The 26,320-nt window shown below is 43.5% G+C and overlaps 1 protein-coding gene across 2 annotated transcripts; it reads left to right on the forward strand.

The window, feature by feature from the left end:
* The first annotated feature begins 540 nt into the window (after positions 1-540).
* Positions 541-25,921, forward strand: ythdc2 (YTH domain containing 2). 2 transcript variants are annotated; one of them, XM_036967431.2, is made up of 32 exons: positions 541-610; positions 1,198-1,369; positions 1,473-1,563; positions 1,773-1,969; positions 2,144-2,346; positions 5,106-5,272; positions 5,367-5,469; positions 9,424-9,580; positions 9,832-9,939; positions 10,041-10,195; positions 12,272-12,407; positions 13,670-13,796; positions 13,898-13,963; positions 14,059-14,237; positions 14,376-14,472; positions 14,836-14,923; positions 15,370-15,450; positions 18,102-18,184; positions 18,316-18,421; positions 18,568-18,687; positions 18,867-19,139; positions 19,341-19,467; positions 19,884-20,092; positions 20,351-20,546; positions 22,135-22,241; positions 22,416-22,535; positions 22,665-22,876; positions 23,502-23,679; positions 23,799-24,005; positions 24,074-24,256; positions 24,674-24,760; positions 25,029-25,921. In XM_036967431.2, exons 2-32 carry the CDS (start codon positions 1,204-1,206, stop codon positions 25,032-25,034), a joined length of 4,335 nt encoding a protein of 1,444 aa, XP_036823326.2. In that variant the 5' UTR covers positions 541-610; positions 1,198-1,203; the 3' UTR covers positions 25,035-25,921. The 2 variants fall into 2 exon arrangements, with proteins under 2 accessions (XP_036823326.2, XP_090082979.1); XM_090226853.1 differs by lacking the exon at positions 25,029-25,921 and having other exon boundaries at positions 24,674-24,947.
* Positions 25,922-26,320: the final 399 nt, after the last annotated feature.

Genomic DNA, 26,320 nt, shown 5'->3' on the forward strand with positions numbered 1-26,320 from the left:
TGTGTTCCATAAAGTGTCCAATGTTTTTGGTTGTGTGGTTTGGTCTCAGGACAGTAAGTGTGAGCAGCGCCTGCTGAGCATCTGGTACATGCCATTGGCTTGGGCTAGTGCATGAGTGGGGGTTAGGCCTGTTTGCCTGCTCACGGCCTGGGCATATGTGTGACTTTTACAAGTCAGGGTATGAGTTGAGAAACGTGCCTATTTTCATCGAAAGTATGTAATGTCACGATTCCAAAGCTGTAGAATATTACACATAGCAAGTTAATTATATCACATCTCGGAAAATATTTGTAGTATTGTAATTCTTGTTGATGAAATTCATGCTAATGTTGTTTTTTTGAGCTGGCGCCCAATTGACTCCTATTCACTCCTTGAACGAGAGCTCTCCTTGTCCCTGATTCGCCCAGAATGCTCCGCGCGGCCCATTGACGTAGCATGTGCAACGCACGCAATGGGCATAATTTCGATTCCATTGGTGTTTTCCATCTCTTCTAAAGTAGCTCTGATCATGCACCTCTAGTGGTGATTTATCTGAATCTCATGAAGTCGGTCAGCGTTTACAAACTACTGGATTAGACGAACAGAGGCGCACGAGCGGGATCTGACATCGGTATTAGCTAGTTAAAACGTTACCTAGCTATATGTGAAACATTGTATCTATGACATGCATGTATAATTAACTCAAGGATGGATAAAGTTCAATGACACGTTAGCTAGCTTAATTCCGCTAGCTAGTTAGTTAGCAACCTGGCTAACGATAGCTAGCTACCGGTAACGTTACTGGGTTAGCTAACATTAGTTTTTGCTTGCAGATAATATAGCTAGCTATCTTTCTGAGTTACTAACGAGTTTGCTAAGGTGGCTAACAAAATCAACACATGTCATTAGTTCGCTTTTTACTCAAAGATTTGCTAAAAGTAATGTATGGCTCACACTGTCAGTCAGCCTCTGGTGAAAGCTATGGCTAGCTAACTAAGTTATGTCCGAGTTTATGAATAACTAACGTTAGGTAGAGGAGAGTCAGTCAGAAGTAGTTAACAGTGAATATTTGCCAGCATCTGGCCACTTGCATGGTAGCTCATCCCTTTTGTCTCTAGTTAGCTAGTCCAAGTAACTAAAATGTGACCGTCATCTAGGGAGATTGCGGGTTGGTTGCTTATTAGCTAGCTACATCTTAATAACACTTGTGTTCTACAGTGCATCATGTCACGTCCTAGTAATGCCTCACCCAAACCTGCCATGGGCAAATCAAAACACTCTGGTGGTGGGGGGCCCAGGGGCAAAGGGCTGAAAGACATACGCATCGACGAAGAAGTTAAGATTGCTGTGAACATCTCCCTTGAGAGGTTTCAGTACAGTGAGCAAAAAGGTAACATAAAATGTTCATTCTACTCATGTGATGAAGTGGTGATTCAAGGAGACATTTGGATTATGTGATGTAGTATACTACATTAGTTCTTTTGATTTTACAGAAATGGAGTTCCCTTCCTCCCTGTCTAGTACTGAGAGAGCCTTCATCCATCGCTTTGCACAGTCCCTTGGATATATCTCTAAAAGCAGAGGGTAAGCAATACAACTTGACATCAGTTGTCAGAGCCCGTAGTCTTAGGTCAACCTTGGATACTCCTGTTTTAAAAGCAGTACTTGAATAGAAAAGTTTGTGTATCCCTCCTCAATATTGTACTGGAAATGTAACTCCCTAAAAGCATCCATCAGGTTTACTAAAGTGTGCTGTGCTTCAAGTCTAACATCCTTATTTCATTCATTTTCAGAAAAGGATCAAGCCGGACCCTCACTATCAGAAAGAAGGATGGCTCGGAGACGGCCCAGTCCATCATGACTTTCAACCTTTCTCACAATTCCAAGCACGCTGTGCGGAGCCTGCTGCAGAGGTTCCCCATCACCAACAAGGAGCGCACAGACCTACTGCCTCGCACTGAGAGGGGCTTGTCTGTGGCCATTGAGGCTGGTGAGTGGTAGTTATATTTCAGGGTTAATAATACATTGATGTCAATGGGAGTCCTTGTCAACCTTTGTTTTTAATAACAATGTACTGATGAATGAATAAATGATCTATCTGTTAAAATGTGTTGACAATTCAAAGTTTTAACATTCCTCTGCCCCTCTTTTTTTTCTCCACCAGAGAGCAGCCGTGACAAGAACAGGACCAGTGGGCGGCTCAACAACGGCATTCCCCAGGTGCCCCAGAAGAGGGGCCCATCTGAACTGGACTTCTTCCGCAGCTCACTTCCTGTGTACGAGCGCCAGGAGGAGATCGTCCAGGTCATCAAAGACAACCGTGTTGTCCTAGTGGTGGGGGAGACCGGCTCTGGAAAAACTACACAGGTGATGGGGAGAAACATTTTACATCACTGTCCACATAAAGTGCCATAAAGAATTCACGTCACTTGACTTTTTCAACATTTTGTTGTCTGAATTTAAAATAGATTTAGATTTTGTGTCACTGGCCTCCACACAGTGCCCCATAATGTTAAAGTGGAATTATGTTTAGATTATTATTTAATTTTTTTACAAATTAATAACAAATGAAAAGCTGAAATGTCCTTAGTCAATAAGTATTCAACCTCTTTGTTATGGTAAACAAAAATTTGTTCAGGAGTAAAAATGTGCATTATAAGTCACCATTAGTTGCATGAACTCAATCTGTGTGCAATAATAGTGTTTAACATGATTTTTGAATGACTACCTCATCTCTGTACGCCACACAATTATCTGTAAGGTCCCTCAGTCGAGCAGTGAAATTCAAACCGATTCAACCTCAAAGACCAAGGTTTTTCAGTGCCTCGCAAAGAAGGGCACCTATTGGTAGATGGGTAAAAAAATATATAACTGACATTAAATGTCCTTTTGATCATGGTGAAGTTATTAATTACACTTTGGATGGTGTATCAATACACCCGGTCACTACAAAGATACAGGTGTCCTTAACTCAATTGCCGGAGAGGAAGGAAACCGCTCAGGGATTTCACCATGAGGCCAATGTCTTTAAAACATTTACTGAGTTTAAATGCTATGATAGGAAAAAACTGAGGAAATTATAGTTACTTCCCAATACTAACCTAATTGAGACAGAAGGAAGCCTGAACAATATTAAAAAATATTCCAAAACATGCATCCTGTTTGCAACAAGGCACTAAAGTAATACAGCAAAAATATTTTACAAAGCAGTTCACTTTTTGTCCTGAATACAAAGTGTTATGTTTGGGGCAAATCCAATACAACACATTGCTGAGTACCACTCAATATATTTTCAAGCATAGTGATTCCTGTATCATGTTATGGGTATGCTTGTAATCGTTAAGGACTGGGGTGGTTTTCAGGATAAAAAATCAACAGAATGGAGTTATGCACAGGCAAAATCTTAGAGGAAAACCTGGTTCAGTCTACTTTCCACCAGACACTGCAAGATAAATTCACCTTACAAAATAACAATAACCTAAAACACAAGGCCTAATCTACACTGGAGTTGCTTACCAAGAAGTTTGTGAATGTTCCTGAGTGGCTGAGTTCTGACTTAAATCTATGGCAAGACCTGAAAATGGTTGTCTAGCAATGATCAACAACTCATTTGACAGAGTTTGAAGAATTTTCAAAAGAATAATGGGCACACCCCTGAGTCAATACATGTTAGAACCACCTTTCACAGCGATTACAGCTGTGAGTCATAATGGGTAAGTCTGTACAATATTTTCACATTTTCAAAAAAAAAAAAAATCATACTCTGTCAAGTTGGTTGCTGATCATTGCTAGACAGACATTTAAGTCTTGTCAGAGATTTTCAAGCATTCAATGTCGTCTTGGTAAGCAACTCCAGTGTATATTTATATTATATATATATTTATATAATTTATATTTATATATATATTTATTTGTATTCTGTACAGGCTTCCTTCTTTTCACTCTGTCATTTAGGTTAGCGTTGTGGAGTACCTACAATGTTGTTGTTCTGTTCTCAGTTTTCTCCTATCACAGCCATTAAACTCATACAAAGTGTAATATTAAACATTTTGAAAAGTTTTTTTATATATTTTTTTACCTCTTCTCCCCAATTTCATGGTATCCAATTTGTAGTTATGGTCTTGTCCCAACGCTGCGACTCCCATACGGACTCGGGAGAGGCGAAGGTCGAGAACAGTGAGTCCTCCGAAACACAACCCATCCAAGCCACACTGCTTCTTGAAACAATGCCCACTTAACCCGGAAGCCAGCCGCACCAATGTGTCGGAGGAAACACTGTACACCTGGCGACCGTGTCAGCGTGCAGTGCACCCGGCCCGCCACAGGAATCACTAGTGTGTGATGGGACAAGGACATCCCTGTCAGCCAAACCCTCCCCTAACGACGCTGGGTCGATTGTGTGGCTCCCCATGGGTCTCCCGGTCAGCTGCGACGGAGCCTGGACTCAAACCCAGAATCTCTAGTGGCACAGCTAACACTGCGATGCAGTTTCTTAGACCACTGCGCCACTCGGGAGGCAATTCATATTTTCACCATGCTCAAAGGGATATTCAATGTCTGCTTTGTATTTATTTTTAACCATCTACCAATAGGTGCCCTTCTTTGCGAGACATTGGAAAATCTCTCTGGTCTTTGTGGTTGAATGTGTTTGAAATTCACTGTTTGACTGAGGGACCTTAGTTATCTGTATGTCATATGTATGTATGGGGTGCAAAGTTGAGGTAGTCTTTCAAAAATAATGTTTATCACTATTGCACATAAGTTGCATGGACTCACTCTGACTTGTTAAGCACATTTTTACTGCTTAACTTAACTTGCCATAACAAAGGGATTGGATACTTATTGACTTGAGACATTTCAGCCTTTCGTTTGTAATTCATTTGTAACATTTTCTAAAAACGTAATTCCGCTGACATTATGGGATATTGTGTGTAGGTCAGTGGACACAAAATCGAAAATGTAATCAAATTTGAGTTCAGGCTGTAACACAACAGCATTTGGGAAAAGTAAAGTGTGAATACTTTCTGAAGGCACTGTATAGCCTACAAAGGCATTGCATTGGTATGATAAGGTATTGCATTTGTAAATAGAGTTCCTGATCATCTAGAAATGTTTTGCCATTCCAGATCCCACAGTTCCTCCTGGACGACTGCAGCCGAAATGGGATCCCCTGTCGGATCTTCTGCACACAGCCCCGGCGTCTGGCAGCCATCGCTGTGGCAGAGCGGGTTGCTGCGGAGAGAGGGGAGAGCATCGGTCAGACCATTGGCTACCAGATCCGCCTGGAGAGCAGGTAGGAGCAAAGAGATGGAGTGAGGGAGGCACTGTCTCTGTTTACTTTGGCTGAGTTACTGTGAGGAAATTAATGACTCTGGTTGACCCTTTAGAGTTTCTCCTAAGACGCTGCTGACCTTCTGCACAAGCGGAGTCCTGCTGAGAACACTGATGGCCGGAGACACCACAATGTCCACTGTTACTCACGTCATTGTGGTGAGTACAAGTTATTGTTGCCCTTTTGTTGTCGTTCACTGCCTTGACTGTATGCATGCCCGCAATTTGAGGTCAAAGTACACTGGTATGAAAGACTACCCAAAAAAATACGCAAAAATAAGCTTCCAGTTGGCACATTGTGGTTTTTGACACAACCGGATCTGAGCCTATCAGATGACTTGGGCAAGGAGAAAAAATCTCTAGCTCTCCGCTCTGGCCCGCCGCCATAGTTGTAGTACTAAACTCAGCAAAAAAAGAAGCGTCCTCTCACTGTCAACTGTGTTTATTTTCAGCAAACTTAACATGTGTAAATATTTGTATGAACATAACAATATTCAACAACTGAGACACAAACTGAACAAGTTCCACAGACATGTGACTAACAGAAATTGAATAATGTGTCCCTGAACAAAGGGGGGTCAAAATCAAAAGTAACAGTCGGTATCTGGCGTGGCCTCCAGCTGCATTAAGTACTGCAGTGCATCTCTTCCTCATGGACTGCACCAGATTTGCCAGTTCTTACTGTGAGATGTTACTCCCCTCTTCCACCAAGGCACCTGCAGGGGCCCGGGCATTTCTGTGGGGAATGGCCCTAGCCCTCACCCTCCGATCCAACAGGTCCCAGTAGTGCTCAATGGGATTGAGATCCGGGCTCTTCGCTGGCCATTTTAGAACACTGACATTCCTGTCTTGCAGGAAATCACGCACAGAACAAGCAGTATGGCTGGTGGCTTTGTCATGCTGGAGGGTCATGTCAGGATGAGCCTGCAGGAAGGGTACCAAATGAGGGAGGAGGATATCTTCCCTGTAACGCACAGCGTTGAGATTGCCTGCAATGACAACAAGCTCAGTCCGATGATGCTGTGACACACCGCCCCAGACCATGCCGGACCCTCCACCTCCAAATCGATCCCGTTACAGAGTACAGGCCTCGGTGTAACGCTCATTCCTTCGACGATAAACGCAATTCCGGCCATCACCCCTGATGAGACAAAACCGCGACTCGTCAGTGAAGAGCACTTTTTGCCAGTCTTGTCTGGTCCAGCGACGGTGGGTTTGTGCCCATAGCTGACGTTGTTGCCGGTGATGTCTGGTGAGGTCTTGCCTTACAACAGGCCTACAAGCCCTCAGTCCAGCTTCTCTCAGCCTATTGCGGACAGTCTGAGCACTGATGGAGGGATTGTGCGTTCCTGGTGTAACTCGGGTGATTGTTGTTGCCATCCTGTACCTGTCCCGCAGGTGTGATGTTCGGATGTACCGATCCTGTGCAGGTGTTGTTACACGTGGTCTGCCAATGCGAGGACGATCAGCTGTCCGTCCTGTCTCCCTGTAGCGCTGTCTTAGGCATCTCCCAGTACGGACATTGCAATTCATTGCCCTGGCCACATCTGCAGTCCTCATGCCTCCTTGCAGCATGCCTAAGACACATTCACGCAGATGAGCAGGGACCCTGGGCATCTTTCTTTTGGTGTTTTTCAGAGTCAGTAGAAAGGCCTCTTTAGTGTCCTAAGTTTTCATAACTGTGACCTTAATTGCCTACCGTCTGTAAGCTGTTAGTGTCTTAACGACCCTTCCACAGGTGCATGTTCATTAATTGTTTAGGTTTCATTGACCAGGCATGGGGAAACAGTGTTTAAACCCTTTACAATGAAGATCTGTGAAGTTATTTGGATTTTTACGAATTATCTTTGAAAGACTGAAAAGGGGACGTTTCTTTTCCTCCCTGGACGGCAGCTCTCCTCTTTGTCTGTTGATGCATCTGGAAAATGTATTTGGCAAACAGTTCGTTCTCCATTTTTTTTCCTACCCTTTTTCAGTGTTAGTCAAGCACATTTTGTTGAAGGTAGTTAGCTACAGTGTTTAGTAAATTAAGTGAGGACACTTTCTTGCCCGCACATCCTTTGATCTCCACAACCGTAGTAGGCGCACGCACATTGACGAGCAAGGTAACATTAGTTGTGTTGCGGTAGTTCAGTGCACTTCGCTATGTGGATGGAAACTGACATGGCAGACAGAGCTATTCCGCTAATACCATCCTTCACAGAAAGTTATGTTAGACTGTTAAAGATTAGTATGGCTATGTTAATAAATCTCATATAGCTGTCTGTCAACAGTAGGCTGCTAATGATGTGATAGTAGTCAGTTTACCAATGACAAGGCATGCTGAATGAATGGTAGCCGAGTAGTCAGACCCAACTAGATGGATGAGGTCAGGAATGGAGATCTGAAACAAGCTCATATAGGCCTAGTCCAGTTGTTTCATATTCCAAATATCCTACAGTAAGCAAGACTACTACATTGCATCCAGTAATTGAATTAAGCATTTTCTCCCCAAGCAAAATTAAGCCCGTTCACATTTTCTATCCACATAAAGACACCTATTAAATAGAATTTAGAGCTTGTAGGAAGGGCATTTCACTGTATTTGTGCAAGTGACACTAAAACTTGAAACTATAATCATTACAGACCACCTCAATTTCCTTTAGGATCAGGCACAAGACTTCTGTGTTGGCAACAATTGCAGTTACAGGTTTTTCAAAAATGCTTCAACTTCCTGAGTGACGAAATGACTGACCAGCCCCGGACCTCCCCCCTACCAACCATAGTCCTACATCAGCAACACCTTATCAGAAAATCCTAAGGATAGCCCTGATTTGTAAATTTAAACATATATTTCTAGTTAGCTACTGAGGGCAGCCAATTACATTTACATTTGAGTCATTTAGCAGATACTCTTATCCAGAGTGACTTACAGTTAGTGCATTCATCTTAAAATAGATATGTGGGACAACCACCTGTCGTAGTAAGTACATTTTCCCTCAAAGTAGCTATCAGTAAATTCAGAGCTAGTAAGGAGGGGGAAAGAAAGTCAAGTGTGATTGTTTGTTCACGAAATACAATTTATTTGGTCTGAGTGCTCTGGGATTATTTAACATACTCTTTGAAGAGGTGGGGTTTCAGATGTTTTTAGAAGATGGGATGGGACTCTGCTCTCCTAGCTTCAGGTGGAAGCTGGTTCCACCATTGGGGTGCCAGGGTAGAGAAGAGCTTGGACTGGGCTGAACGGGAGCTGCGTTCCCAAAGGGGTAGGAGGGCCAAGAAACCAGAGGTGGCAGAACAGAGTACTTAGGTTGGGCTGTAGGTTTTGAGCATAACCTGAAGGTAGGGAGGGGCATTACCTCTTGCTGCACCGTAGGCAAGTACCATTGTCTTGTAGTACCAAGTACCCATAACAGTCTATAGCTTACCATTCCTACAAAGGCAGTCTTCTGCCAACATCATTATTAGGCAAACAAAACAAATGCCTACGATTTGAGCAGTGTGGGTGTAACACGCACACCGCTGTGCTGAAGTGGTACTCATAAAAATGATTTAAAGTTGTCAGGTCTGCCACAGATAAAACATTGAGCCAGATGTTTCACCGGATGTATAAATCTGAAGCATCTGGTTGGCATTTCCTCTCACCACCAAATATGGTGATGAGGAAGTCCAGTGTGAAAAGATGGAGCGAGATGGATTTTGGCCGACATTAAGCACATTTTGTCATCAATGAAACATTTTGATCTCCAATATAGTTTTTTTGTTCCCAAAACAAATCTGTTATGAACAGAATGGACTAAGTTTTGTAGACTACTCTTTGCCAAAGTTTTAAAAAATTATATTGTTTAGGAGTCCAAGGGTGAATTTAGCTATTGCACACACGCACTTCACAGAGTAGGTATTCACTAACAGAAATATTAAAGCGCATGCTAGAACACGCTAATAAGATCTCGCTAGTTTGTGCTTGGCTCTGCCCACCTCCTTACTTGTTCTACCCACTATGATTAATTTTCTCCCATTGGAAACGACAGGTGGTGGTCGATCTTGGGTTAGTTATAAAAATCTCTGGGTCTGGTGCGTGAAATCATGTCAATGACTGAATCCTGTTGCACTTCCAACCTCTTATCCAATCAGGATGAGGTTCACGAGCGGGATGGTCTGAGTGACTTCCTGCTGACCAAGATGAGGGACATGCTCCAGACGATGCCTAATCTGAAGCTCATCCTGTCCAGTGCTGCCCTGGACGTGGAGCTGTTCCTCCGCTACTTTGGCTCCTGTCCTGTCATCCACAGTAAGTCATGTGTTTGGATAGACCACCTACAGAGACGAGAGTGTAGAAATCACTACAGAATCACTTAATCTATTCATTTGAAATTGGGACGGGGATTCACCAGTGAAACCGTTACCTGCAAAAGCCAGGTAATTGCAGGGGAAGACCTCTGTATGGAAGGGGCTAGTGCTTTTTTGACTGGTCCTGCCAGCACTGATTTGTTAAGTGAAATGAATCAAAATTAGAAATTATGAATGTATGCTTTTATCTAGTCAAAGGAAGACCATTTGAGGTGAAGCAACTTTTCCTGGAAGACATCTTGAGGACAACAGGCTATTCAAACAAAGACATGAGGAAATACAAAAAGGAGATCCAGAGGGGTAACTACCAACCATTGGTCATTCATTGTTTCTTTGATTTCCGCTTTGATGTCCAGTGTCTCCCAGAATTAATGAGTGTATGTGTGTGTCGTCCCTGGCAGAGGAAAAGCAACAGATGTCTTTGACAGAGTGGTGTAAAGTGCGTGAGGGTGGCTCCCGCCAGGAGCCCCAGAGGGAGAAGACCACCTCGGCCTCCTGTGTCCTTCAGGAGAACGACCTGCTGGACGATGGAGGGGACAGTGTTTTCACCCAGCTGGTGAGAACAAGTGGATATGGGCCATTCTCATTTCTCAATATCCATGTTTTCTAGGGATGTGTGTCTTTCCCTTTAAGACAATTCGATGCGTATCTAGATACGTGGGCTCTGATACGATACAGGAACAATACATTTAAGTTTCAAACTATTCGGTTTGATTAGAGGAACGAATCCGTGTGTTACAATTCAATGCACTAACATTTGTTCCGTAAACACATTCATTTTCCATTCTAAATGTAAAATCTGCTGCTGAATGGAGCTCATGCGCTGCACCTCTCTGAGCTTGGGCCTCTCTGAGCTTGGGCCTCTCTGAGCTTGGGCCTCTCTGAGCTTGGGCCTCTCTGAGCTTTCTGATTAAAAGTGTAAGAGCTACTAATGTATCAATATTTATCTTTAAAAAATAGCTATGAGATAGCCAATTAATATAAATATATAGTGTGAAGGAAAAGTTAAGCTTAATGACAATTGTGTTAGACAGCTGTACTGTGTGCTTTAAAGCTATTATCCAAGTTGAAGCTTTGAGGTCCAGAGTTGAGTTTGAGGGGTTTTGACAACTCAGGAGTGAGCTCGTTTTGGCTAGATGTGATACATCTTATGTCAAATTTGACTTTTCTTTGCGGGTTAGGAGAACATACGCAGCAAGTTAGGATAATTATGTTAAGGTTAGCAAAAGGGTTAGGGTTAGCTAAAATAAAATATTTTAATATTTCATCTGACTAAAGTTGTATCCCTTCTAGCCATGAGTGAGTTTCTCTTATCCTTTCTTCTTGTCCTTGTTATGAAATTATCAACTTTACCTTGTACATCTAAAAATGACTATGTGTATTGAAGATTTCAAATAAAACTACCTACCTACTATTGCTGATGGTTAACCTGAACAATCAAAATACATTTGAATGTAAGCCCTGATCATGTATAGCCAGATAAAATGTATAGCACATTTGCTAAAAAATAACCTAGAAAATTACTTTCTTTGTCATTCAACTAATAAAGCATAATATTGCGCAAGCCATTTTACCAAGGTGACTCGCAGATGTGCCAGATAAGGAGTAACATGCTGCTCGTGTCACGTGCGCGAGTGCTGCAAAATAAATGTACATATGTTATTCAATCATTGCACCCACTCTGCTCACTCGCGTCAACGAGCATCTGCGTAGCCAGGTGCTGCAAGTCCCGCCTCTCCTATCTCCTCATTGGTTTTTAGGAGCATATACCCACGTGGGTGATTTGAAAGATGAACTGAGGTCCACACTCCAGTTCAGTTGGTAGTGGTAATGCTCTTTAAAGTTGGTTGCCAACCGCCATGTAAAGTTCAAAGAAGAATAAGAAGCCTCAAGGAGGAGAGATTACTAGAAACAAACTTTCACCCTTTTATCTGTGGATTAATTGTCAGGGTAGAGGACCTTGTGCATGTCAGGTAAAATAACTACCTGATGTTTATATCCCAGGACAAATTAGCTAGCTAAATTGGCATACATGTTTAATGCTTTTTGACCTGTCCCCAAATGAATATAGTTGGTTCAGAGTTCGTTTTGATATTTCAACCTGCGTGTCCTGATCACGTCTGGTGTGGGTGGACAAAATCAACATGCTCGTAATGGCACAGGCACGCAAGCGGTCTGGTCAGCAAAGCCTACCTCTCCTTGGTCAACGCGCAAAGCTGCACACAACATATATTGCCTCGGGTTGTTAAGCAATCAAAATTATTAAATTACTTGTAGATCAATGACTGTCAACACAATTACATGCTTGCTTTGACACTAAAGATGAGGTATTTTTGGAAGGTAGAAAGTAATTTTGAGAAAATAAATTTAGTGAACCAGCGATTTGTAACGTTTAAATCGATTTCCTGACCGATGCATGCTACATTACATCCTTAATGATTTTGATGTTATTTTCTCCCAGTTGCTTCAGTTATTTTCAGCATTTATTCTGTATGCATCAAAGTGATACCACTACTTATTTTCTGATTATTCACTCTTTACTTCACCAACGTCACAGAGGGTATATTTGCTGGTTCTTACTAAAAGTGGCACTGGGTTTGCTATTAGTTTGATACAGGGTGTCTTGTTCCAGAATGAGAAAGATGTGGCATCATTGGACCCGTGGCTGCTGAAGGAGATGGATGCCTGCATCTCAGACATCTTCCTCAACCAGGACGCTGACGCCTTCGTCCAGCTCTTCAATCTCATCCTGAGTGAGAACGTCAGCGGTAAGCTGGGTTTTGTGTGCATCTTTAATTATGTGCCACAGTTTATTCTTGTATCTACACTACATTACCAAAAGTATGTGGACACCGGCTTGTTGAACATCTCATTCCAAAATCGTTGGCATTTTGCTGCTATAACAGCCCCCACTCTTCTGGGAAGGCTTTCCACTAGAGGTTGAAACATTGCTGTGGGACTTCATTCCATTCAGCAACGAGCATTAGTGAGGTCGGGCACAGTCGGCGTTCCAATTCATCCCAAGGAATTCGATGGGAATGTGGTCAGGGCTCTGCAGGCCAGTCAAGTTCTTCCTCACCGATCTCGACAAATCATTTCTCTATGGATCTCGCTTTGTGCACAAAGGCATTGTCATGCTGAAACAGGAAAGGTTGTTTCCCAAACTGTTGCCACAAAGTTTAATCATCAAGAATGTCATTGTATGCTGGTAGCATCAAGATTTCCCTTCATTAGAACTTAGAAACCTAGACCGAACCATGAAAAACAGCCCCGACCATTATTCCTCCTCCACCAAACTTTACATTTGGCACTATGCATTAGGGCAGGTAGCGTTCTCCTGGCATTCGCCAAACCCAGATTGGTGAAGCATGATTCATCACTCTAGAGAACACGTTTCCACTGCTCCAGAGTCCAATGGCGGGCGAGCTTTACACCAGCCAACTCTTGGCATTGGGCTTGGTGATCTTAGGCTTGAGTGTGGCTGCTTGGCCATGGAAACCCATTTCATGAATGTCCCGACGAACAGTTATTGTGCTGACTTTGCTTCCAGAGGCAGTTTAGAACTCAGTAGTGAGTGTTGCAAATGAGGACAGACAATTTTTAAGTGCTTCAGCACTCGGTGTTCCCATTCTGTGAGTTTGTGTGGCCTACCACCTCACGGCTGAGCCGTTATTGCTCCTAGACGTTTCCACTTCGCAATAACAGTACTTACTGTTGACTGGGGAAATTTGACGAATTGACTTGTTGGAAAAGTGGCATCCTATGACAATGCCACGTTGAAAGTCACTGAGCTCCTCAGTAATGCCATTCTACTGACAATGTTTGTCTCTGGAGATTTCATTGCTTTGTGCTTGATTTTATACACCTGTCAGCAAATGATTTGAAGGGTTGTCCATATGCTTTTGTTTATATAGTGTCTTATTTGTGTAAAAAAATAATGACACCAATGTTATCAAAAATGTATATTTTTGAGAGTAATATTTTCAATAGTTATCAGCCAGATATGTCCTCCTCCCCTTCTGCTCCTCAGTGGACTACATGCACAGTGAAACGAGCGCCACTCCACTCATGGTGGCAGCAGGTCGAGGCTTCCTCAGTCAGATTGAGCAGCTTTTGAGTATGGGAGCCAGCGTCAGAATCAAGGCCTCCAATGGCTGGTACGGGTTTATTAAATAACTGTATAAATGCATCTTATTTTTAGTTGCTCTATAAACCATTACTAAGTCTGAAATCTTGATCAGTATTTGGTTTGTTTCAGGACTGCGCTGGACTGGGCCAAGCACTTCCAGCAGGCAGAAGTGGTGGACCTACTAGAATCCTACCTGTAAGATGACCATTTGTCATTATTATGAATGACTACATGGAAACCTTGGCGTTGTTTGTGGAGGATGATAACAGAAAGCCTCATTCCCTTGGTAGCTCATCCCTGGAGGCGGGGAAGCTGGACGAGTGGTCCCTGGTGCAGGCTGCCACCACAGAAATGAGCCCGGAGGACCAGGAGCTGCTCAAGGAATACCACCACAGCTTTGACGATGAGAGGGTGGACCTGGACCTCATCATGCACCTGCTACACAACATTTGCACCAGCTCAGAAGACGGTGAGAGATTCTCTTGTCTAGTGACTACTGGATGTCTTTTATTTTTTTACTTTTCAAAATGTTTGATACAAAGTGTCAGTGCCAATTTCCCTTGCTTGTATAGAATGACAAGTTTATTTTAAATATTTTCCATGTCAGGTGCGGTTTTGATCTTCCTCCCCGGATACGATGAGATAGTGGGTCTGAGGGACCGTATCCTGTACGACGATAAAAGATTCACAGACCACTCTCAAAGGTACCGTCAGTTAAATGACTGGCAAGAGCAATGTGTCACTCTCAACAGTTCATAATTGGGCCATCGGTATTTCAACATAGCTCTTGTCTATTTATGTCAATTATTCTGTACATCAATCTGTTTTTTTTGTTTTTTTACATGCGGTTACTCCATGTTCCTGCTTATGCAACCCAAATGTTGATTTACACCGAACACATTTGCAAGTCAGATTAGTAAACCTCACTAAATTTACAAAAATGGCCAAATAGACCTATTTTTACAAGAAATATGGATTATTTGTAGGAGACGACGAAGAGATTTTTTTGTTTATTTGTCCTGTGTGAACCACATCTAGAACCTCAGATCTGTGTTGTTTCTCCATAGGTACCAGGTCTTTACACTCCACTCCAACATGCAGACCTCGGATCAGAAGAAAGTGCTGAGGAACACTCCAGCTGGTATCCGGAAAATAGTGAGTGTATTTTTAGGTCTACTGTGCTGGCTAACCCACCAAAGATGAGTTTGACCACAAAGTGTTCCTTAAAGCGACAGTCAGCAGTAGAAACAATAACAAAGCGTACTCCCTGCCTCTGTTTCTGTAAAAAGCTGAGGGATGGTTCTGGAGAAATGTAACCACTCTCAAATTCATAGTTATGATATCAAAATTATAGTTTTAATCATGTTTTGAAGCTATATAGTGTTTGTTTACAAACACAGTAAAATAAGCTTATATTTTGGGTTCTGATGGGGTATGAGACTTGAACTAAGCTCATGAGGCAGTTATATTCTCAGTCAATGGTAAATATCAATTTATATGTAAAACATTTTTGTTGCAACTGCTGATTGCCCCTGTAAACCAAAATACCATTCAACCACAGCTTCTTGTTCAGAAATCAAGTCTTTTCCTCTCTTCCTCAGATTCTCTCCACTAACATCGCAGAGACGAGTATCACTGTCAACGATGTCGTATTTGTCATTGACGCAGGAAAAGTAAAAGAGGTTTGAAAACAAGTCTACTGCACACATTTTACATTGGCATTTGTCATTTAGCAGACACTCATATCCAGAGTGACTTAGTTAGTGCTTTCATCTGAAGATGGCTAGATGGGCCAATCACATATCACAGTCCTAGTAAGTACATTTTTGCGAGGGGGGGTGGCATTATTTAAGATGCTCTTTTGAAGAGGTATGGTTTCAGATATTTTCCGAAAATGGGCAGAGACTCTGCTGTCCTAGTTTCAGGGGGAAGCTGGTTCCACCATTGGAGTGCCAGGAAAGAGAAGAGCTTGGAGAGAGACCATGTGAGGACAGGACGGAACCGATTGACTTGGTGTATGAAGAGGAGAGGGCCTAGAACCGAGCCCTGGGGGACACCAGTAGTGGGAGTATGTGTTGCAGACACATCCTCTCCACGTCACCTGGTAGCAGCGGCCTGCTAGGTAGGATGCAATCCAAAAGTGTGCAGAGCCTTTAGACGTCCAGCGCTGAGATGGATGGCGAAGAGGATTGGATGGTTCACGGTGTCGAAGGCAGCGGATAGATCTAGGAGGATGAGAAGAAAGGAGAGACAGTCAGCTTTGGCAGTGCAGAGAGCCTCCATGACACAGAGAAGAGTAGTCTCGGATGTGTCACCCGTTTTGAAGCCTGACTGGTTAGGGTCAAAAAAATTGTTCTGATAGCGAGTGTGTTTTGGAAAGAAAAAAAAGGGAGTCTGTAGTTTGATGTTAGAGGCCTCGAGGGTTGCTTTCTTGAAGAGGGGAGTGATTGGCCATTTTGAAGTCCGAGAGGATGCAGCCAATCGTCAGGGATGAGTTGATGAGGAATGGGAAAAGGTCTCCAGAGATGGTCTGGAGGAGGGGATGGGGTCAAACGGGCAGGTTGTCCAGTGGCCTGACCTCACTAGTTGCCAGATTTAATCTGGAGAGAGAGTGGAGAAAGAGGTTAAGGCGTAGGGTAGTTCTGTGGGACCAGCGGAGTCAATAGGCTGAGCGAATGTCGTCAACCTTTTCACAGTGGTTGACAAAATTGTCCGCTGAGAGGGGGTGGAGGAATAACGAGGGAGGAGAACTTGGTAAAGAGTTTCCTGGGGTTAGAGACAGAAACTTAACATTTTGAGTGGTAGAAAGTGGCTTTAGCAGCGGATACAGAGGAACAGAAGGTAGAGAGGAGGGAGTGAGGATGATAGGTCCTCCGGAAGTGCCAGTAGGCATGTTCTGTAAGGTCGCAATTAGTCACTCAGCCACGGCGCGGGAGGGGACAAGAGGAAGAAGTATTTAACAGAAGGGAGAGACGATAACATTGATGAGGAGAGAGTAGTGGGAGAGCGTCTCCAACGTAATCAAGACAAAAGAGGTGATTGTGGACTACAGGAAAAGTAGGAGCGACTACGTCCCCGTTCTCATCGACAGGGCTGTAGTGGATCAGGTTGAGAGCTTCAAGTTCCTTGGCGTCCACATCAACAACAAACTGACATGGTCCAAGCACACCAAGACAGTCGTGAAGAGGGCACGACAAAACCTATTCAGGAGACTGAAAAGATTTGGCATGGATCCTCAGATCCTCAAAAGATTCTACTGTTGCACCATCTAAAGCATCCTGACGGGTTGCATCACTGCCTGGTATGGCAACTTCTCGGCCTCCGACCACAAGGCACTACAGAGGGTAGTGTGTATGGCCCAGTACATGCCCAACTGCAGTGCGTTTATCACATTTTAGACAGTTTAACTTAATAGTTATAAGAAATCTAGCTGGCAAATATTTTTGTTGAATTCCATACTGTAATTAGATTACCTGGGGCATGCTGCACAACAATAAGTGACTCCAGGATCCAGTCTCTCATTGTTGTGTGCTGGTGGTGTGTATATATAATGCCTTCGGAAAGTATTCAGACCCCTTGACTTTTTCCACAATTTGTTAGGTTACAGCCTTATTCTAAAATATATTATTTATTTTTTTCTCATCAATTTACACACAATACCCCATAATGACAAAGCAAAAAAACGGATTTTAGATGTATTGACATTTATATACATATTCAGACCTTTTACTCAGTACTTTGTTGAAGCACCTTTGGCAGGGATTACAGCCTCGATTCTTCTTGGGTATAACTCTACAAGATGGCACACCTGTATTTGGGGAGTTTCTCCCGTTCTATTTGATCGGGTTTAAGTCCGGGCTCTGGCTGGGCCACTAAAGGACATTCAGATCCTGAAACCACTCATGCGTTGTCTTGGCTGTGTGCTGTTGGAAGGTGAACCTTCACACCAGTCTGAGGTCCTGAGTGCTCTGGAGCAGGTTTTCATCAACGATCTCTCTCTGTACTTTGCTCCATTCATCTTTCGCTCGATCCTGACTAGTCTCCCAGTCCCTGCCACTGAAAAATATCCGCACAGCATGGAGCCAGATTTCCTCCAGAGATGAGGCTTGGCATTCAGGCCAAAGAGTTCAATCTTGGATTCATCAGTCTGACAGTCCTTTAGGTGCCTTTTGGCAAACTCCAAGTGGGCTGTCACGCCTCCCTGGCGGAGTACGGCACGCCTCCCTGGCGGAGTACGCTCCCTGATCACGGAGTACGCTCCCTGATCACGGAGTACGGCACGCCTCCGTGACAGAATAGCAAATCTGATACGTGATTTGTTTCACTATCACAGAAGTCCTTTGATGCCCTGAACCATGTGACCATGCTGAAGATGGTGTGGATCTCCAAGGCCAGCTCTCTGCAGAGGAAGGGCAGGTGAGGCACAGTGTACATCTGAGCCCTACCACAGAGGCACTCTATAGACATATCATAAGGGAGTATCATCTCTTATGAAGCCTCATAATGTCTTAAGCCCCCTCTTGAATGAGTCTTGTGTTGTTTGACAGAGCTGGACGTTGCCGACCAGGGATCTGCTTCCACCTCTTCAGTCGTCTCCGCTTTAACAACATGCTGGAGTACCAGGTGCCCCAGCTACTGAGGATGCCTCTGCAGGTACACACACTTCAAGCAGAATGTATGAAGCATACTTTATACAGATAAAGTTATTATAAACCCTTGCATGCAAGCATACCCCTCACACACTCATAAGGCAGTGTTAATCGTGGTAGTAACTCCTCCCATTTCTCTCTCTCTTTCAGGAACTCTGTCTCCACACCAAGCTGTTGGCCCCAATCACCTGTTCCATCGCTGAATTCCTGTCCAAAGCACCCGAACCACCCCCCATCCTCATTGTAAAAAACGCGGTGCAGATGCTCAAGGTAAAATTTATTTTTTGTTTTGAACCAATCATGACCTGAATAATATTTTATCTTCTGTCCTTTATCATTGACTATTTTTGTTATGGAGGTGGAGGGCATCAGTTCTTGGCACTGTGACTCTACATAATGACCATAGATAGAACACAACACTAACCATTAAATTGATCCCCCATCCATAGACCATAGACGCCATGGACCCGTGGGAGGACCTGACGGAGCTGGGCTACCACCTGGCTGACCTGCCTGTGGAGCCCCACCTGGGAAAGATGGTGTTATGTGCCGTGGTGCTCAAGTGCCTAGACCCCATCTTGACCATCGCCTGCACGCTGGCCCATCGCGACCCCTTTGTGCTGCCCTCCCAGGCCTCTCAGAAGAGGGCATCCATGCTGTGCCGGAAGCGCTTTACTGCAGGGACATTCAGCGACCATATGGCCCTGCTCCGAGCCTTCCAGGTAACGGGGGGAATTTGGGGTTTAATGAAAAAACTCTGTCAAATTGCTGTTGAGATGTTTAGAGCTAAATGTTTTTCATTTAGCTAAATGCTTGTTTTTCATCAAGCTAAATGCTTGATTTGACTGCACAAATCGGAATGAAAAAAACACTGTCCAAGCGACATGTTCCTAACTACATCTCACCTGCTGTGTTGTATGTAGGCTTGGCAGAAGGCCCGCACAGATGGCTGGGAAAGGTCCTTCTGTGAGAAGAACTTCCTGTCCCAGGCTACCATGGAGATCATCATAGGGATGAGGACCCAGCTGCTAGGACAGCTCCGAGCCATAGGTCAGCCTTATCTATCTTGTTGTATGCTCTCCTTCTCAGTAATACAGTGGTTCTGAGGGCTCAGGTGGAGCATGGGGGACCAAGGTTGTTTGTATACCGAATGTATTAATTTGACTGTAAGTGGTGTTGGATAAAGACTAATGCTTTATTGAAGCCCACACAACCTCCAACTGACCTTCTGTGAAATGAATAGCCTTGTGAGTCATCCACATGTCTTGGTGCCCACCATGTCCTGTGCCCCACCCCCACACACAGCACCACTGCGACTCATATCCTGTGGAATTTTCCTTTGTCCCTCCCACCTCCCCCCTACACTCTCTCACACACAGCACCACCACGGCTCCCTCGAAGGACAGCTCCCTCACAGAACATTTTTCAGAAAGAAAAATATTTTCCATTGTGTATTCCACCACCAGGCTTTGTGCGGGCACGGGGCGGCGGGGACATCCGTGATGTGAACCTGAACTCTGAGAACTGGTCAGTGGTGAAGGCAGCCCTGGTGGCCGGAATGTACCCCAACCTGATCCATGTGGACCGTGAGAGCTGTTCTCTGTCTGGGGCCAAGGAGAAGAGGGTCCGCTTCCACCCCACCTCCATCCTCAGCCAGCCACAGCCCCACAAGAAGGTAGCTAGCACACATCCTATCTTCACCTACTTGACTGACTTCTTATTTAACTCCTAGTGGAGCAAAGGGTCTTCTTCAGTGAACCCTGTTTAGTGCAGTTTTCTTAAGATAGGAAGCACCTATCTTCATCTTATTTTATTTTTTTACTGTATGCTTACATTTAGTCCAAACCATATATACTCAAACCTTATAAACTCAAACCAACCCTGACTCAAAGCAACAAACTTAAAACATGTTTGTACTTCCTTCATCTCGTAGATCCCCCCAGCCAATGGTCAGGTGGCAGCCGTCCAGTCCCTGCCCACCGATTGGTTGATCTATGACGAGATGACGCGAGCCCATAGGATAGCCAGCATCCGCTGCTGCTCTGTGGTCTCCCCCATAACCATAGCCATCTTCGGGGGCTGTGCCAAACTGCCCAGCACAGCCCTACAAGAACCTGCTGTTCAGAAAGGTAGGGTTATCTAACTGAAGGAAACATCCTTTGCTACACGTTGTGAATTAAATTTAAGAATTAAGGTACTCAAGTTTTGCTTGTATTTGTAATACACTTAAAGGGATAGTTCATCCAAATTTCAAAATTATATATTGCTTTCCTTACCCTGTAACCGGTCTATGGACAAGGTATGACAGAAATCCATGCTTTGGTTTTGTTTCCCTGGCACTGTTTTCACATGCTAATGTTTTAGCATTTGTGGCACAAATCCCAAAAACCTCTTAAGGATCTGACCCCTTTTTTTTTTTTTAATTGCAAAAAATGACATGCCCAAATCTAACTGCCTGTAGCTCAGAACATGAAGCAAGGATATGCATATTCTTGATACCATTTAAATGGAAACACTTTGAAGTTTGTGGAAATGTGAAATTAGTGTAGAATAATATAACACATTAGATCTGGTAAAAGATAATACAAAGAAAAAAACATGCGTTTGGTACCATCTTTGAAATACGAGAAAGGCCATAACGTATTATTCCAGCCCAGGTGCAATTTAGATTTTGGCCACTAGATGGCAGCAGTGTGTGCGAAGTTTTACACTAATCCAATGAACCATTGCATATATGTTCAAAATGTTGTATCAAGACTGCCCAAATGTGCCTATTTAGTTTATTAATACATTTTCAAGTTCATAATTGTGCACTCTCCTTAAACAATAGCATGGCATTCTTTCACTGTAATAGCTACTGTAAATTGGACAGTGTAGTTAGATTAACAAGAATTTAAGCTTTCTGCCCATATCAGATATGTCTATGTCCTGGGGAAAAAATGTGTTACTTACAACCTCATGCTATTCACAATGGCCTACTTAACTCAACCGACCTGCAGGGGGGGACACTGATCCCGTAGAGGTTTTAAGTAAGGGGACCGATTTTAGCATTTTTCACGCATCATGTTGTAAACATCTATAAGTGACTTTGTTGAGCTTCACAATAAATTTTAGATACTTTCGGATGATTTGGACATGTGCGAGAAATGCTAATGGCGGTCCCATGACTTGAATGGGATTTGTGCCACAAATGTAAAAACATTAGCATGTGGAAACCGTGCCAGAGAAACTAAACCAAAGCATGGATTGCTGTCATACCCTGTCCATAGACTGCTTGCAAGGTAAGGAAACCAATGTGTCATGACTGCTCCAAAGAGACTTGTAGATAGGGCTGGGTAGTATATCGTGAATACCAGTGGATTTTTACAATATTGTCTATAATGATAGGTTCATCCAGTGCTAAATAAATGACTTTTCTGTCAGTTTTGTCCTCGTTTGGTTGTGTATAAAATAATCATTGGAGAAAGCCTTTAAAACCACTAAGAATCCATTTTTTGCCATCCTATGGTCAAGCACTACTCTTTAATATATTTAGAACTTTTATTCAGAAGCATAAAATACTGTTGAATACTGTCAAACATGAGAAAAATGTTGTGATATTATATTTTGGCTGTATCGCCCAGTCCTACTTGTAGATATCACTCTCTGCCTGTATGGTCACTAGATGATGTGTATTCTGTAAACAACAAAACCTAACCTCCTATGTGCCTGCTGTAGATGATGTGGTGAATGAGAGCAGTGACAGTGAGATTGAGGATCGCTCCACAGCCAACCTGGCTCAGATGAAGATCGATGAGTGGCTCAACTTCAAACTGGACAAAGAGGTGAGGATCAAGGTTGGTTATTTTGCAGTGCTAATATACTCAACGTGCCCTTCAAGCAATACAACTTGGCATTTTAAACAGCAGTTTGCATTTAGTGTTTATTATATTCTTAGCTGTATAACCCACTCTCTCCTCCCTCCCTAATTTCCTCCCTCCCATCCTTCTGTCTGTCAGATGGTGGGTCTGGTGTTCCAGCTGAGGCAGAAGTGGCACGGTTTATTCCTGAGGAGGATCCGCTCCCCCTCCAAGCCCTGGTCCCAGCTGGATGAGGCCACCATACGGGCCCTGGTGTCGGTCAGTTCTACACTCTGGCTTAAATTATGAAAGAAATGCTGGAAATGCCTGTTGTTAGCTGTCAAGCCTGTTGTTAGCTGTCAAGCCTGTTAGCTGTCACTGACCCATCCATCCTCATCCTGTCTCCAGGTGCTGGGGGCTGAGGATCAGACTGCAGGGCTGCAGCAGCCCACAGGGATTGGCCAGAGGCCCCGGCCCATGTCCTCTGAGGAGCTCCCCCAGACCTCCTCCTGGAGGAACGCCAACAGCAGGAGAACCTCCGGCCCCACAGCCAGCCCTGACATCCCGGAGCTCCCTGACGAACCCCTCATCCCCGCCCCCTCACACACAGCCACAGACAGGTGAGGAGAGGGGTTTAGATGTGTCAGTATGGGAAATGGACCAACTATGATCAAATGTTTTATCTCAGTATTTACAGTACAATGCCTTATAGCAGGGGTCGGCAACAGGCAGCCCGCAGACCAAAACTGGCCTGCAAGGTGTGTGTGTGTATGTATGTGTGTGTGTATATATATATATATATATATATATATATATATATATATATATATATATATATATATATATATTTGGGGGGGGGGGCATAAAAATAAATCACAAGGAGTTCAACAAAGAAGTTGTTTCATTTAGGAAATCTGTTCCCAAGAATAAATAAAAGACACGATCGTGTCTCAATGTAATCTAGGTATGAAATGATTGTACAATCAATTATTGTACAATCAATGAAAATAACAATCTCTTTGGGCTTAGTTGTAGTCAATTTGCAGTGTACAAATTATTATACTTATGTTCCGGCTTCCCGACCATCTGCTCCAACAAGAATCCGCCCGTGGCTGAGTCTAGTTTCCTACCCCTGCCTTATAGGTTAGCGAAGGCAATATCAACCTGTTAATTACATTTTTTGATCTATGTCCAGTTCCAGGCCAGTCCTCTAACCCCTCAGACCATCCACCCCTCTTCCTCCAGGTCCTCAAGACTCTCCCCTGCCTCGGCCCTCCTGCACCCCAAAGCCCCCCATGGCAGCAGGGACAGGGGCTCCAGGCGCCCCACAGACGACCACTCCTCCACCCCCAAGTCTCCTGAATCGGCTTCACTCGGCTTCCCCAGCCCCTGTCCCAGCCCCTCCCCCACCTCATCAGGAAAGGTACACAAATAACCAATATCATTATTAATATAGGTTTGTCTCCAGCAATGGTTAAAGTCCTTTATCCCAGTGTGTAAATCTAAATATATCATAGTTTCTCAACTCAATGTCTCCCTCAGTGCTCCAAGTCTCCGTCCCCGAGGCCAGGCGTTGCACTGGTGCGTTACTTCATCATGAAGAGCAGCAACCTGAGGAACATTGACATCTCCCAGCAGAAAGGAATCTGGTCCACCACGCCCAGCAACGAGCTCAAACTCAACAGAGCCTTCCTGGAGAGCAGCCTTGTCTTCTTGGTCTTCTCTGTGCAGGGCTCCGGACACTTCCAGGTGTGTGTGTGTGTAAGTGAGAGTAAATGGAGAATGGCAGGCTGTAACATGTCATTTTTGTGCCTCAGGGCTATGCACGGATGACGTCGGTCATTGGACAGGAGCGCTGTCAGGACTGGGGCTCCACAGGGCTGGGGGGGGTCTTCAGTGTGGAGTGGACCAGGAAGGAGAGCCTGCCCTTCCAGTGTACCCACCAGCTGCTCAACCCCTGGAACGACAACAAGAAGGTGCAGATCAGCAGAGACGGACAGGTGGGTTACCTGACTAACATCAATACAGCCACAACATTTCCAAAGACTAGGACCAATATAATCCAATGAACAAACAGATATGTTACACAGCTAATATGGTCAGAATGACCTCAGACTACTGTTAAGATGTGGGTTCAAGATGATCCCACTATCAGAGAACAATATTGTCAACAAAGAAGATTCAAAAGTTGAAGACTCATTAAACCATCTTGCCAAAACACACCCACTAAAATGCCCTGCAAGACATCAAGTGAGATGACTGGTTAATTTGTTGGGGAGGATGCACAACCAATATATTGCTAAATAGCTCATTTCCATCTATGGTGTGTATATTTCTATGACTGAAATGTAACTAATTTTGTTAGTTCATCTCACTCTCCTTCCTCACTTCTCCTCCCTCTCTGCTTCCTGGTGTAGGAGTTGGAGCCTCAGGCTGGAGGCCAGCTGCTGCAGCTGTGGGAGAGACTCTCAGGGAAACCACAGCAACCACAACAGCAACATGAGGTACAACAGGACCCATCTTTATCATCAGATAACCACAGGTTACACACAACGTGACTCCAGAAATAGAATTTGCACAGTGTTTAAGAAAATCTGACAAAATAACTGCTCACTCTTGGATAGTCCCATTTCTCATTTTACAATGCACCAAACTATGGTTTCATTTTACTGAGCCTTGACCTGTTCTTTTGCTATGTCCATTTGATTATTTTTCTTAAATACCATTACTTGTTGGCAATGTGGTCATTACATGTATTTTCTCCCTCTTTAGCCATGAGAGATTGCACTGACCTTCAGGACCTCACCACTTGACTTGGCTATGTGTCATTATAACAGATCGAAGAAAGCATTATAACAGATCGAGGGCTAGTTTTATTTCCTAAATGTGTTTTGAACCACCTCCACACACACTTGTTTGTCAGTGGTCCACAACCAGTTACCCAATGTGTTTGTATTTGGCAAAAAAATAGATTTGTTACTGAGATTCATGTTCTGAAGTTGTTAACCTTTTCAGATGCTATAATGTTATGTTTAAGAATATCTAAGTGCAGAAAGCTGTGTTAACATGAAGTGACCTCACGAGAAAAGTTTTGTTTTTAATATTCATTTCCTGGTGTTTTTTTAAGCAAATTATAACTTTGATGACGAGACTGACATCTACGCTAATTCCCAGTGACTACAGTGAAATGTAATGATGATGATTGGGACATTCAGTGAGGAATCGTGTTTTTTTTTTTTTTTCAATGCTTCTCACAGCACATGAGTTGCATGTACCATAGCACTCCATGTGTTGAATGTTAACATGTTTGAATGTGTGTCACTGCACAAGGTCGCTCAGACTGGAGCAACCATAATGTAACCTTGTACTGTAGCTAAGCTGTGCCTGGTGAGACCTTACTAGAGGTCATGTCTTTCTCTGTCAATGACCAAAATGTTTGTTTTTATTCATTTCAACTGATTTATGATCTTTTGTAAATGTATTTAAAGAAAAAAATAATTACTTTTATCCAGTTTTTGGATATATTTTTTATCATCTGTTCATTTTAGCCCTGGTTCAGCAAGGGGTTAAATATTACGATTGACTGACAAGTCTCTTTTCGTTTGAGTTTTTTTTTTATGGTTGTATTGTTGAAGTAGGAAATAGATATAAAGAATTTTTATCAATAGACTGTCAGCTTTTTAATACACCCACATTGCAGTATCACCTGAAAGGGAAAGTTCATCCTAAAATCAAAGATTATATGGTGCCAAATCTTAATAATAATTTGGTAGGTGCTTATATTTGTCCTATTTCACACATGTACAAGTGTGAATTGTAAATTTATTTTTTGCTTAGCCCAATCTCCCTGAGACACCCTCGGTGGGGTCACGGCCAGGGTCAACGGGGACCCTCAAGCAATTATTGTTAAGTGCCTTGCTCAAGGGCATATTAACAATATTTCACCTTGTTGGCTCGGGGATTCGAACTAGCCATCTTTCGGTTACTGGCCCACCGCTCTAACTGGTAGGCTACCTGCTTGGTATTCCAGACTTGAATTAAAAAATGTGGTCCATAGGAATGCA

The sequence above is a fragment of the Oncorhynchus mykiss genome, chromosome 29 (assembly GCF_057628025.1).
Source record: "Oncorhynchus mykiss isolate SJ-2025 chromosome 29, ASM5762802v1, whole genome shotgun sequence".
Lineage (NCBI taxonomy): Eukaryota > Metazoa > Chordata > Actinopteri > Salmoniformes > Salmonidae > Oncorhynchus > Oncorhynchus mykiss.